Source organism: Perca fluviatilis, chromosome 4, assembly GCF_010015445.1.
Source record: "Perca fluviatilis chromosome 4, GENO_Pfluv_1.0, whole genome shotgun sequence".
Classification (NCBI taxonomy): domain Eukaryota; kingdom Metazoa; phylum Chordata; class Actinopteri; order Perciformes; family Percidae; genus Perca; species Perca fluviatilis.
In genome coordinates, this window is record NC_053115.1 from 24,553,005 (window position 1) to 24,567,716 (window position 14,712).

At 38.7% G+C, this 14,712-nt stretch overlaps 3 protein-coding genes across 3 annotated transcripts in view; 2 read left to right on the top strand and 1 right to left on the bottom strand.

Moving 5' to 3' along the window:
* The window catches only part of itcha (itchy E3 ubiquitin protein ligase a), an 18,454-nt gene extending 17,575 nt beyond the window's left edge, over nt 1-879 (bottom strand). Inside the window, exon 1 of the mRNA XM_039796933.1 lies at nt 745-879. The gene's annotated coding sequence lies outside the window, so the exon portion shown is untranslated. The remainder of the gene's footprint in view (nt 1-744) is intronic.
* Nucleotides 880-5,546: 4,667 nt separating this feature from the next.
* On the top strand, nt 5,547-6,998 carry bloc1s1 (biogenesis of lysosomal organelles complex-1, subunit 1; the record flags this gene model as incomplete). The annotated part of the gene is made up of 2 exons (XM_039796508.1): nt 5,547-5,717; nt 6,877-6,998. Coding segments are annotated over 2 exons (282 nt in total), but the record flags the coding sequence as incomplete, so codon positions are not given.
* A 1,702-nt stretch (nt 6,999-8,700) lies between these two features.
* On the top strand, nt 8,701-14,418 carry rdh5 (retinol dehydrogenase 5 (11-cis/9-cis)). Its single transcript, XM_039799125.1, has 6 exons — nt 8,701-8,833; nt 9,897-9,979; nt 10,135-10,457; nt 10,571-10,829; nt 11,354-11,517; nt 12,076-14,418. The coding sequence occupies exons 2-6, from the start codon at nt 9,948-9,950 to the stop codon at nt 12,294-12,296; spliced, it is 999 nt and encodes a 332-aa protein (XP_039655059.1). The 5' UTR covers nt 8,701-8,833; nt 9,897-9,947; the 3' UTR covers nt 12,297-14,418.
* Nucleotides 14,419-14,712: the final 294 nt, after the last annotated feature.

Consider the following 14,712-nt stretch of genomic DNA (forward strand, 5'->3'; position numbering starts at 1 on the left):
AATTGACTGTCTAACTGTCATCTATTATTTCACAAACCTGCATACTCCATGTAAAATTTAGCTCGTGTTTGTGTTAAGACATATAAACTCCCCTAAAATGCACGTTACCCAGTGTTTAATCTTAGCTATTTCAAGAAACCGCTGTGTAACGGTACCTTCCATAAACCCCATCCTCCTTAATTTGGCTAAATTAAGTCTCACTAAACCTTCTTGCTAATCTTTGACAATATCCTTTGGCAGGGCAAGTAGGTAGCTAGTTGAAATGCTGTACAAGGGGAACTCAATAATATAATTCAACAGAATGATGTTGAGTGGATTAGACAGTAACATGAAGTTGTCAAGGAGGCGACGTGTACTTTGCTATCTGCAACCCAAGGCAGTAATACTAATAGCTTAATCTATCAGGCTAGCAAGGGGGTTAGCCAGCAGGAGATTTGTTGTCAAGACAACTTCATAGCCTTTTGTAGGTAACATTACCGGTTTCGACTGGGACATTGCTACGATATATTATTGGCTGTGATGTTAATGTTTTTTTTGTGAAACTGAAAAGTTAGCTACACTAACGTTACATGGGGCAACTTTGTTCGCCGACGTCCTGCTGAACCCCGAGGATTTAGCTAACCGTGCATTAACGTTAACTAGCGTTAATAATGCTAAGACACCACCCGGCTCCTTGAGCAGCTTAGTTTGTTCAGTCGAGGACATCTCACACCTTTCATTCAGTGTAAGACTAGACGACCATACCTGATAGAAGCAGACGATAAAGGGCCACACAGACTTCAGTTTCAGCTATCTGCCTAGATTGTTGACAGGTAGCTAGCTTCCTTCCATAAGCAGTGTTCCGCTAGCCAGAACAAGACCGTTTCCGGTGCAAGTTTTTCAAAGTAAAATAGTATATCCACAGTACCCAAATGTCGACAGACATCTTTTTTTCTGCAAAAAAACTAAACCACGGCAGTGGTTCTCAACCGGTGGGGCCCGCAGCCACTGACCAAGCGTGAGTGAGAATGGGTCAAATTAATTTCCTTGTTTCTGTTATGAAGACGATCGTGTGTGTGACTCGAACATCTCACATTTACCGTACAGCGAAAGACCGTGCAAAACATTTCAGACTGTACTGCCAACGTGTATACATTTTAACGCTTTTTCATTAGTCACTGAAGCGGCTGCTGTTTGTCTGTCTGTCTGTCTGCTCTCTGCAGCGGGCGGGGCTGCGGCTCCATTTCCCCCGCGACTGACGCGCACGCACACACACAATCACACACGGTGGATGCGGGTGGATGCAGGAAAAAACGCAGATGAGACAACACGATGACCTCAATTGAGGACAGCTATGCTCGTTATTGTAAGTGCAATGATAAGTTAATGTCCAATAAGTACTTTATCAAACCGTATGAATGCGTGTGCGTGTCCCAGGCCAGGATAGGACATTAACTAACAATGTAAAGATCAACAAGCCACTGACAGTGACAGATATGTTCATATTTGATTCATTCAATAAATTATTATTTTTTGTCTTAAATCCACCAGCCATTTTCATATTATACCAACATATCCTGAGCCTTTTTGGTAAGGTTCCTAGGAAATCTCAGCCCAGAGTAATTAATGAATAGTAATAATTATTATTCTCCCCAAAACAAGTTTCCTTTTTATTTTTAAAGAACTATATAAACAAAAAATTGCAACTTTTTTTGCAACTTTCACTGTCTTCTGCAACTTCATTGCAACACACAAAAGACACCACAACTTTTATTGCAATTTTTAACAAACCCCCCCAAAAAAGCGGGCAGGGGGCACCACAAAAAAAAAAAAGGCGGAAATCCTCAAGGACCGTTTGTTTTGTGTGTTTGTGTGTATTTACCAACCTGTTTTGTTGGGGGGGGGGGGGGGGGGTGTTGCTCTCGTCTTGTGCCGCCGCCCACCCCCATATGCTGCTGGGCGGGGTCTCCTCCCCGCCGCGTGCGCGGCGGCGGAAGCCCCCGGTGGGGGCTGCGCGGCTGCGTGGGGGGGCGGCGGCGGGGGCGCTCCGCCCGCCCCGCGGGCCCGCGGTGTGGGCCGGTTCCCCCCCCCCCCCCCGCCCTGCGCGGTTCTTCGCCCCCGGGAGGACTGTGGACGGAGTGACAAAGCATTGAATTTTAGTCTGCTGGATGGCGGGCTTTTGCCCCGGCGCCTTTTGGGGGAGAGGCATGGTACGCAAAAAGACACACACAAAACACGAAAAACAGCAAGAGAAAAAAAAAGAATGAGGTAAGGGGTGGTGGTGAAAAAAGGTTGCACCCCAAAAAAAGGCCCGGGAAGCAGCCAACAATCAGGGGGTTAGCCCCGCCAAAAGCCCCAACACAAAAACAGCACCCATTCACGTGCAACGGCTCCCAACACCCCCAAAACCGCAATCGACAATGCTTCCTTCAAGCCCTTTGTTTCGCTTACTTTTTTTTTTTTTTTCATTTATTTTTTTTGTCTTTTTTTTTTTGTTTTTTTATTTTTTTTGTTTTTTTTATGATATTTTTATTGTGTGGTTATTTTTTTTTTTTTTTTTTTTTATTTTTATTATTATTATTATTATTTTAATAATAAAAAAGAGTTGGAGGTGGAGTAGAGGAAGTAGTTGTGTTGTTATTTTTTTTTTTAGAAAATTTATAAATTAAAGTGAAATGCGATAGAAAAGCATTGAGGCTGCAAAAAAAATAAAATTATTAAACATTTAAAAAAAAAAAAAATAAAAAAAAAAAACTAATATTTGTAAGTAACATAACACTGTAGTTTGGGGGCTTGAAATACACACCACAAAACTGTTCCGTGCTTTTTGGCTCCCAAAAACACACCACTTTATAATGGCCCCCCGCGGGCCCCCCTTTCGACTGGGCGCCGCGCTGGCCCCCCCCCGCCCCGTCTCGCTCCGCCGCGCCGGGAACAAACAACCAGTCAACAGAACAAGGTTGAAAGCTGACCAAGAATACAGGTTGAAAAAAAAAGCCATTAAAAAATAAAAATAAGAGAACAGAAAAAAGAAAAAAACCCGCCACGAAAGGGAGGAACCACCCCCCGAAGAAAGGGCCACACACAACAAACAAAGGGCAGGAAAAGGAAGCGAATGGGGAGGATAATGAAAAAGGGGGAGGGGGTGGATGGCAACAGACACAAAAGATAGGGGAAAACAGAAGGGGAGGGGGGCGCCGGTAGGGTCCCGCCTTTTTATTGTTTGGGGGTATGGTTGGTTGGGGGTAGGAGCGGAACGGGCCCCCCCCCGCAGGGGCGAAGCCCCGCCCGCCCCCCCGCGTGAACCCCGGCAATTGTCCCCCTAGGTGGGGGTGTGAATTTTTGGTTGGGTTTTGTGTTGTTGCTGCGGGGTTTGGTTGTGGGGTGGATAACCCCCTCCCTGCTTTGGGCGAGGGGAGTTTAGGGGGGGAGTGGGTGGGCCGGGGGCGCGGCAGGAGGAAGCAGCGCCGCGCCCCGCAAAGGGCCCCGCCCAAATGAAAGCAACACATACCCAAAACAAAAGCACCAAATAAATTTTGTATTAAATGGAACAATAGAAATTTAAGTAGCGACCAATTAAATGATTTATTAGTAGTACTATAAGGGGTATAATTAACAAATAGTATTGAAAATTATTTTTTTAGGAAATGAATTTTTTTGTTTTTTAATTGTAATAGATTTTTTGTTTTTCCAAAGTAAATAGGAAAAATGGGGTATTAGATTATGACGTGGGTTGTATTCTACGACAAAAGGTACGTTTGTTTTGATGCTCCAGCCACTCAGGTAACAGCCAAAAACTAGCTTTTAACACGACGAAACTGGCGCCACACCCACACACACCAACAAATAAACACCTACCACCCCAAAAGTATAAAATTATGTAAACACACCAAAACAAAAATATTATCATAAAAAAACAAAAAAAAAAAAAACAGGGGTCGCCTTTTTCCCAACAGCAACTTTTTGTTGGGAACAGAAGACGCATTTTATCGTTAGTGTGTTTAATAAATAAAAATGGGATGTTGTGGGTCAGTAAAGATAGGTATTATTGTAGTGCAGATAAGGGTGTGGTTTGGAAGTAAGAGTAGAAAAATAGAAAAAAAAACAGAGAAAAAGAGAAAAAAAAAAAAAGAAGGAAAAAGGAGGAAACCCCAAGCACAAGAGCACACCAAAAGGAAAAAAAACAAGAGGGAAAATATGGTTGAGAGGTTTATATAAAGCAGCACGGTAAAAGACCATGGTGACACCAATATGGATATTTATGTGAATTTTTGTATATATAGATTTGTGATTATAGATATAAAAGGAAAATAAATAAAAAGGGGGGTGAACGTATAGTTGACGCAAAAAAAAAGTTATTTTAGGGATAGGAAGACAAAAGGGTGAATAGCTTTGTTGTTCCTGTTTTGGCGCCCGGTTTGTGGGCACATTTTGGCCAAACGCTACCCACCTCCCCGCCGGAATACCAAATTGAAAAAAAAAAAAAAACCAAACAAATAGCCAACCCCCGAAACCAAATTTAAAAAGCTTTAACATGACCCCAAAAAATAAAAACTTTTACCAATACTAAAAATCAAATATAGTTAATTTTTTTTATTATAAAATAAAAAAAAAAAAATTAATATATAATAAATATTTTAATTAATTTTTTTTTTTTTGAAATTAAATATTTTTAAAGTTGACTAAGCACTAATCAACTAATCCTATCAGCTCTAATGTTACCTAGGCTGTCCATTTTTTTGTAATTACTTGTTATCCTTAGCCAACAGTTCAAAACCTAAAGGTATTTAAGTAAAAAAACACAACAATAAATTCTCACTTTTGAGGAGATGGAACAGCAAATGTGTTGTATATTTCCTTGATAAGTGACTATTGATAAAATTGTTGAAGATTATTTTTCTTTTTTTGATTGACTAATCATTTTATTACCACAGTATTTGTCATGGTGATAGGTAAGTAAAGTTTCTACTAAATATAAAATTTTACAGTAACAGCAAATTCTCATTTTGTTGGTCCAGTAGCAATGGTTGAGTACTGTACTCCTGTTCCAGATGTACTAAATATGTACTACTTGTGTGGCATAAACATGTTCTTCTTTAAGTCTTCTTCTTGAAGTCACAGGTATAGATTGTCTAGGTACCACGGTTCCATAACAGATTTCAGTCAAGCTGACCCACCAACATCTTTTTCTGAACCAATTAAATAAAGCAATCCATTCTTTACAGAAGAAGAATTGGCCCTAATGTGTGACACAACCACAAATAGTACATTAAGATTGTTAATATTGTGAAAGCTGTGATGAAACCAAGACAATCAGCTTAAAGAACAAGAGTGGAATGAAAAGACCTTTTGTCGTGCTGTTCCTTTACGAAAAAGATTATGACCAAAATCCTAGTGACTTGATAAGATTTGTAGTCTAGTTTGAAATTTACAATACAGCACCCATGCAGTTATGTTGCAGTTTTTTTTTTATTTCCAATATAAATAGAGACTTTGGACTATCAAAAACAAACCTACTCTCACATGAATATATGAATAAATAATGCTATATTTGCATGTATTAATGATACTGTAGCAGTTCTCATTGTTGTTTCTGTTTTACTAGAGTTGCCCAGGCGTATGTTAACCAGCGTAAGCTCGACCATGAGGTGAAGACTCTCCAAGTGCAGGCGAGCCAGTTCTCCAAACAAACTGCTCAGTGGATCAGTATGGTGGAGGGTTTCAATCAGGCCCTAAAGGTAGGATACCCTGTGTCAGCAAGAAATACACTCAAAAAAAGGCTTTTCTGTGAAATATCAACTTTGTTTTATAATCCTACAGCTGTCAAATCAGTAAGTGCACTTACTTGTTTATTGCAATTTGCAAAGTTGGATTATGTAAATGATATGAGGTCCCGAAGATCATATAGTTAATAGCAGATTAGCAGTAATTGTGTGGTGTGGGTGTATCACAAGTAGGGCTACACGGTATGAGGAGAATATGCGATAACGATATTACTTGCGATAACCAGATATTAAAAGTGTACTCAGTTCTGCAATTCTGCTGCTGTCAATATTCTGCTAAAATACAACAAATTGCTTGTTGAATTTAAAACAAATGAAAGGAAATCATTTCCATCCTTTTATATTGAAAAAATTGAACATTGGATTGAATATGAAAGACAAAAGTGCAGTTTTCAACTGATCTGTTGTCTTTCAACTAAAACAAAATTTCTGAGTGTCTTTCGCAATATGTCGCAGCCTTTCGCGATGTGGTTATTGCGGCAGTTGATATCATGATGACGATAAAAAAGAACGATATATTGTGCAGCCCTAATCACAAGTGTTCCTACATTAAGCAGTATTACACGAGAGGGTGTGCTTTAATGTCATTATTGGCACGACAGTGATGCGGTAAGGACCTACCTCCGTTGAATCTACTGTCTGGGCAGATCTGCTTGTTATATAATGCAGATTATACAACAAGTAGACAATAGCTCGGTCCTGACCGCATCACTGTTATACCAATAATGACATTAAAGCACACCCTCTCATGTAATATTGCTTCATTTAACAATATCTTCCTATCCCATCTTTAACATCTTATTACTTACATCCTATCCCACTGTGCACCATGTTCAGAAAAATGAATACCACCAAAAGTCTTCTTGCAAACAGTGACTCATCAAAACTTAAGGGCCTTGATACAGGTCCTAGATCTGGGCAGATTTGACAGGTGGTAAAAGCAATTCATGAATTACTTTCCAATCCTTTTAATCCAGCTTATGTCATCCTCACAGAGGAGACGGTGCCTGCAGATGATTTAAACTGGCCTGTTGCTGGTCCTGATAATAGGTAAGACTGGTAGATGTGCAAAGTGGTAACGCTAATTCTGTTTCTATACTCTCTTTTTGAACAGGAAATTGGGGATGTGGAAAACTGGGCCCGCAGTATTGAGATGGACATGAGGACCATCGCCACAGCTCTGGAGTACGTACACAAGGGTCAACCTCAGTCTGCTTCCTCATAAACTTCATAGTGGAACATTTACAGCTGAAGCCAAACACACTGGAATGCAATCCAGCTGACTCCTATCAGCAAAATCTTTGCTTCTCTAACTGGGCTTATGATGATGGTTACTTTGTTCAGAGCTATGCTGAATATCTGAAGTGGGACTAACATCTATTTAGCAGTTACTTCAATTAAAAATTGAAAACTATGTCCGTATGGATTTTTTAAGGTGCCACATGTAAAAACTTAGGTGTCGGTTTAAGGGGCCACGGACAAATTGCAACCTGTCTCCTTATCTGTAGTTTGTCCTAAAAGTGATTTATAGGAAGGCTTTTTTTTTCAGCACCTGATACCTAAATTATGTATGTCTTTGTTTATGTATTATAATTTTATTGTACAGTTATGACTTCACTGTATTTGTCAGACAACTTGTTAATAATTTAGTGATGCAACATTGTTTTTAATAAAGTCATACAAGGCACTGGTGTTTTTTTCTTATGAAACAAGGCTTAATAGATTGTATCTACCACTAAAGTGTATGTGTGTGTGTGTGTGTATATATATATATATATATATATATATATATATATATATACATACATACATACATACATACATACATACATACATACATACATACAAGGCTTCACAACAGCTGTTATACAAAAAGAAAAATGAGCATGAAGATCCTGGTTTGAAAAGGGGGAGTTTGGAGCAGGCTACTTAAAAAGGATCCTCTTGTGAGAACGATGTCAGTGGACAAAGTTTTTAAATATATTAAACCACTAAATACAATAACTGGATACATATTTGCATACATAATTGAATGTCTGACGTAAAGGAAAGTTATGTCATGACGCACATGGCTATTGAGTTCACTCATGTAGGCGTACATGCGTACATGCAGGCGTGTTTAGTAACATATTGCACTTTCATTTCACTGCGTACTATTCTAGAAAACTCAAGAACTCATTGGCAACACGCTTGGTCCTTCAGTTTGCACCTGACATGTCTATTTTTCTGTAAAATATATATCCTTATTTAAGCCAAAATTTCCTACAAAAATCTCTGGGCAAGTTTAAAGTTATAGTTTTTTTTTTTTTTTTTATGGAGGATGCTAGTCACGTTTATACAAAATACCTTTCCTTATTGCATCAGGTTTCTGTGGATTTAACACTTTGATAAGCCACAATACAAGGTACGGTACAATGGCCACTTCTTGTTTAAGGTCAACATCTCGCAATATGAGCTGATTAGTCTCAAGACATGCATTGCAGAGTGCGGTTACAGAGTATACTGCATATATTGTTAAAGCTTTAACACTGATGTAATAGGTCAGTGAACTGAATGAGCCAATGAGGTGAAACATTTTTTGAGGTGCACAAGGCTTAAACGTGGGATTATTATAAATTTGTTTTAACACTCTTAAAACATAAAGTACTCACTGTATACCCTGGGAACCACCAGGTTAGTTCTAACAAAGGGCAAGATTTCATGTTAAATATGTGAAAGAACCTGATCTGAAAGTAATCTGAAAGTAGATAATGTACTGTGAGAAGGTTGAAAAGCTAAAACAAGATCTCAACTTTGATGTCCAATTTCACATTTTGTAAAGTGTTTTTTTTCTTCTTCATAAATACACACACACAGATATACACACATATATACACACACATCTCAAACCAAGTGGTTACAGTTTGAGGATTACCAATTGCGGAATTGTCTTAAGGGATAAACCAAAAGGGATAAAGCCTCTCTGTGACCAGCCTCTCTGAGTTAAACAGAAGAATAACCTAGAAGGAGAAGAAGGGGAAAGAGGACGGATAACTTGTGGAGATCCATCACTTGTTACAAAGAGGAAAAAGGTAAGATAATATATATAATTATCTTTCTTCCCAACAAATTACAAAATACTTCTTCCTTGCGTGCTCTGGGTGTTTTTCTACTTATTAACTTCTGTAATTAAATTAATGATCACATTTTTTTATAGCAAACAGTAATTAAGGTTTTAAGTTTGATTAGTTTTACATGATCAAATTACATTGACTTATATGAATATTTGAGGTATTCTGGTATATTTTGCAGTATGTATTAACTAGTGTTGTGAAATTGAATTTGCTTAACCTGAGTTGTAATTTTTCAGGATCAATTATGTTTTAATGAATGCTCTCATGCAAAGGTTAACAGCATGGGTACTGTATGTTATTTAAGTCTGCAGGCAATTTTGATATCAATGACAACACAACCTATAGAGGTATCCTTTTCTCACTAATAAGCCAGAAAACTAATTTTGTTCAGCAATGAGCAGCTTAAGCAGCTCTGTCACGGGCATTACATTTATGCTTCAAAACAATGCACCCCTCCCTCCTCGGGTCCCCCTCCTTCACAAATGCCTTTTTGTTTTTTCTATACGAGTATTATGCAAAGATTTCTCATGTGCCCAAAGCAGTTATGTATGGACCTTTTTCACAGCAGACATTTTTGACTTGTCATAGTAGGAAAAGCACAGCTGAAATTGATAACCTCAACGATGGCTCAATTCCATCAAGTGTCCTAGTAAGCTATTTCAGTGAGTCAGCATGCACAATACCAGGGCCTCTCCTAAGTGGAATGCAGCCATCATTAATGGTTTAATACCAGGGCCTCTCCTAAGTAGAATGCAGCCATCATTAATGGTTTTGAATACACCTTTTCTACTATGACATGTCAACAGGTCTGCTGTGAAAAAGGTCTCCCCTCAGTGAACAAACTCATTGTATCCCATACTTATCAGAAAGATTGAATAAACCCTAACATGTTATTAACTTGAGTAGGGATTTGGTTATGGGCATTCCTGAAATAAGTCTGTGTATTTCTACTTTCCATTCCTGACTAATCGGATTTTGCATTTTGCAATGTAACATTTGCTCAACCTGTTTTTTCAACAAGCGCTAAATCCTCCAGTTGACCAAAAACCCCACTTCTAATCCTGGAAGCAGCATGGATATGCAGTTTGTCTACGACCTTTTAGGGTAAGAATTACCAATGCTACACTGTGATTTGGGCAGTCATTTGGCAGCTGTAGCTTAACCCTATAGCCTCCAAGCTTACACATCTAGAATATTTTTCTCAAAGTCAAATCCCTGCCTTATTCTTGTCCAAACTTCTCTTCTCTGTTTTCTTTCAGGGAAAATGCTTGGTCATACATTAGTACTACCTTTGTCGTGTTGTGGATTATCGTGTGGCTGTACAGAGACAGCCTGCAGATTGAGGACATCTCTAACAAGTATGTCTTTGTGACCGGCTGCGACTCGGGCTTTGGAAACCTGCTATGTAAGAAGCTCGACCGTAGGGGTTTCCGCGTGCTGGCTGGCTGTCTAACAGAAAAGGGAGCTGATGACCTGAAAAGAGTGGCGGGGCCTTATTTAAAGACTGTCCTGCTGGATGTGACCAATCAGGACAGCATCCAGAAAGCCATGGAGTGGACCAAGACTGAGGTTGCCGATAAGGGTAAGAGACGATGCTGCATTATTTAAATGTAAGATGACAGAGTTAATCAAGTTTCACAAAGCAGATCTGTGACATAAAATATTATTCCGCCTTTTGTCTTTTATTTTTTGTAGGACTTTGGGGTATTGTGAACAATGCTGGATGCTCATTACCCATGGGTCCTTCAGAGTGGATGAGAGTGGAGGATTTCCATAGGACACTGAAAGTCAACATGAATGGAGTGATTGCCATGACGATGACCTTCCTGCCCCTCATCAAAAAGGCTCGCGGCCGTATTGTGAATGTGGCATCAGTGCTGGGCAGGGTAGCTGCAAACGGTGGTGGATACTGCATCTCCAAGTTTGCAGTGGAGTCTTTCTCTGACTGCCTCAGGCAAGACTTACACAAACTCAGCAACGTTAGATAAGAGTGTACTGTAACAACTTGTGTGCTTTCTTAAGCACCAAGAAAGTATTTGGTGGAACCAGTTAACCTTTATTGTTATTAACTGAGAGAAGCAGAAACTCCCCCAAATCCTCGGTAATCCTATTTTTTCCCTTATTTAGAAAGACTTATTCTAAATATAAGAACAAATTCAATTCAAGTCATAATCTTCATAGCGTCATTGTCCCATGACGGAGATCTAGTTTGCAGACAGGGTTTTATATTAAACAACAAAACAAACTGCCTAAGACATCAGCAAAGCAGACAAATATTGGCTCATTAGACCAGACAGTCTTACTGCATTTATATGTACTACATCTACTGTTTTTTTGTTTCTTACTAAACCCATTTATGATATAAAAGGTTCATGCTAAAGGTTGCAGCCACTGTCACAAACTTCTTTCAAGCTCTGTTTATGTAATACTATGAACTGTCATGTACAATGCTGTTCTATGTGACATTTCTATTTTCAGGAGAGATATCAACTACTTTGGAATCAATGTGTGCATCATTGAGCCAGGCTTTTTCAAGACCGCAGTGACAAGCCTGGAACCCCTCGAGAAGGAGCTGCATCGCCTGTGGAACCAGCTCAGCCCTGAAGTACAAGCCAGCTATGGAGACAAGTACCTTGATAAATGTAAGTAGACTGCTAATCTTTATTTGGATTCATAATGCAAACTATGAGTAACTAAGCATCGCTTCACTGGTTTATTTAAAATGTTACAAAAAAACAAAAGTCTGTCTCTGTTTTGGGTTTGGGATTCACAATCAAAAGACACCTTTTAAAATCTCATTCCTATACTGAAAGTTATGATGTTTTTAAAGTATAGTATGATGAGGTTAGTCACAATGTAATGTGAGTGTATGCTAATCTTTCTAAATGTGTCCCCTATTTAGCAATGAATGCCAAAATGTGGAAAGCATTCATATTTTTCTGTATTTCTATATAAAAAAATATAAAAACTCTATGCTATGCTGTACCTGAAGGCAACATAACATTTCCAATCAAATCAAAAAGATACTGTCACATACTTTTTAACAACATTAAGGAAATGTAGGAATTTAAAATATCATGAATCCCACTCAATATACAAAACATACATTTGGAGGTGAAGTAATAAAAAAATCACCTAATTTAAACTTAAAATATTACGTTTTATGCATGAAATATCTTTTCATTGCTTCTCATTTGAAGACATCAAGGTCCAGCGTTTGATCATGAATGCTATCTGCGACACCGACCTCACCAAAGTGACCAGCTGCATGGAGCACGCTCTGACTGCTGCCCACCCACGCACCAGATACAGCCCCGGCTGGGATGCCAAGCTTCTCTGGATCCCCCTCTCTTATATGCCTTCCTGTGTAGTTGACATTGGGCTGAAGCTGGTGCTGCCTCGTCCTTCAAAGAGCGTGTAACTCATAATGACTTAAAAAATGTCTTTTAAAGTCCTCAGCCATTTTGTTTAATTTTGATGCAGTGCAGAGGTTGACTTAAATAAACTATCTTTTGCCTTTCAAAACACCCATATTCCATATCTACATTGGCCATGCAATGATCTGATGTTGCTGTTATTATACTTATATGTGCATAATCTGCCATGTAAAAGTATTTAGGCAATATGAAAGAAAATAATGAAACTGTATTGTATAATGTACTGTTTATTTTTTGTTTTGTTGTTAACATTGCCCTGTGCCTTTTAACACTGTTATTTATGTTGCTTGATATGGATGATGTTAACTATCAGAGGCTAAATAAACAGGGTTTTCCTATGAAGAAACTCTTAGAATGCAATGCAGCATATCATGGACACAAATCAAATAAATAGCTAAAAGCTTTACCATGGAAAAATTACACACACACAACTATGTGCAGACCCATCATGATGGTTTCTGAATTGTTTTGTTTGATGTGAACAACGATGCATACATGAAAACCTTTACATGTTGGTGATTTTGGTGAGTTTTGAGTTTTAGTTGAAGTGTTGCTCCATTATGGGGCGAGACCGCTCAGTTACGTTGTAACCTTGGTTCTCTGACCAGTACATATGGAATATGTAACAGTGGAGAGATAGTCTCGATACGATAGAGAAACACTCTATGACCCTGGGGCTTGGGAAAAGTGGGGAATGAACATTGTAGATTTTACATTCTGTGTGTGAGTTTGTCAGATGAGGATCTGCTGTCTGTTAACTGAGAGGTAACATGAGAGGGCCATAGTCCTAAGGGATGGCTAAGGGTTTAACATCAAAAGGCTTTTGTCTTGTAGAAAGGTACATTAACATGACCTATGGTCTCAGGAAGGGCTCAATGTCCTTAATGCCTGATTGAATCAGCTTTAAATGAGATTAGCAATTGTTTCTTTGTTGTACTTGCTGGCCTTTAAGGCAAGACACTCTGAAAGTCAGGACATAACATCTGTCCAGATCTTCTCTCCATGACTCATGAAGCAAAGAACCCTGATTCATCACACCATCGACCCTGCAATCTCTTCTGAAGAAATTCTTCTACAGAAACCTTTTGATAAATTCAAAATCTGAAATTGGTTGATAATCAGGAGAATTTTAATTCAGCAGCAACATTGTGGTTTAGTAGTGGCATGCCGCATGACATTATTGATGTTAGACATTTAATTGTTATTTTCGTACAGAGACTCACGCTGAAAGTCAGAAACACTAGAACAAACAAAGCTCCAACAGCATTCGGATTCGGTCCCTCTGCTTATAATTAGCATCAGTTTATGTTCTGCAACATTGACTTTTTATCGGGTGGTTCTGAAAATTCACATAAGCTTGTGTAAAACCAAACAAGAAATGATTTTATTGTCACTATTATGCGTTATTCTCTAAATAGTATACTATTTCATTTGCCTAGAAATCTAGACGCACCCTAGTGGCAGGGTCTGGCTTGTCAGGCTACTATTTCAGTGTTTGTCTATGAAAACCCAAGTGAAAAAGTGTGTGCTGTGTATAAATATCACATAGTTGAAAAATCTCTCAAGTGCTGAAGGTGTTGGTTCACTGAACATCTGATGTGGTGGGCACATTTAAACACAGGATCCAGTGTCGTTCCAAGGTTTTATTGTTGTCAGTGCAGGGAAAAGGTTTACACTGGTTGCAGGTGAATAATGGATGGTGGATGGATGGATATATGGATGTATGGATGATTTTGTATCAGTAATGCATCCACAGTCTGCATTGCATCTACAGTCTGTACTTGGGTACAACAATAATATTCATCTCAAACTCATATTGTATACACATTTAAGTCACCTGAGTAATATCTAAATTGTTCTGGTTAAAACACTATTTTTGTAGTTTTAATATATTTAGTATTTTATGTGTGTAAGATGTTGAAAATAACCTGTTTCACATACTTTTAAGTCCACTCACATTTAATAATTGTTGCTGCACACAGTTAATTTAAGCCATCAGTTCAGTTAGTTATCAGTTACCATTGACAGAATGTACTGAACAGGTTCAGCAGGTGGTGATCATTATAATAAACTGAGAAGCTTGTTGACTGACCAAGTGGTGTTACACAACAGGTCAAAGGCTTTCTTTCTTCCTGAAAAGTTAGTGTGAGGTTAAATTATGATTTCATCAGCTACTGTGTTCTGCTCTGATATCATTGGTCTTTATTATTCATAATACTGAATCCTATGAATCCAACATTTGAAATGTACCCTGATTGACACCCATAAAGTCCTCATGGTAGCATCTTGCGATCCAAAATAAATTTCTAGCCCCTGATTGGCTACTGTATCTGTCAGTCAAGAGACAGCTGCCACATGAGGTGGTGTGCCTGTCATACAGACCCTCTGCTGCTTTCAAGT

What these genes read in the sequence shown, in the direction of transcription:
- rdh5 (XM_039799125.1), top strand. Translation starts at nt 9,948, where the DNA reads ATGGATATGCAGTTTGTCTACGACCTTTTAGG. An exon ending in TTTGTCTACGACCTTTTAGG is followed by an intron (nt 9,980 to 10,134) that starts GTAAGAATTACC and finishes GTTTTCTTTCAG; the next exon opens with GGAAAATGCTTGGTCATACA. An exon ending in GACTGAGGTTGCCGATAAGG is followed by an intron (nt 10,458 to 10,570) that starts GTAAGAGACGAT and finishes TATTTTTTGTAG; the next exon opens with GACTTTGGGGTATTGTGAAC.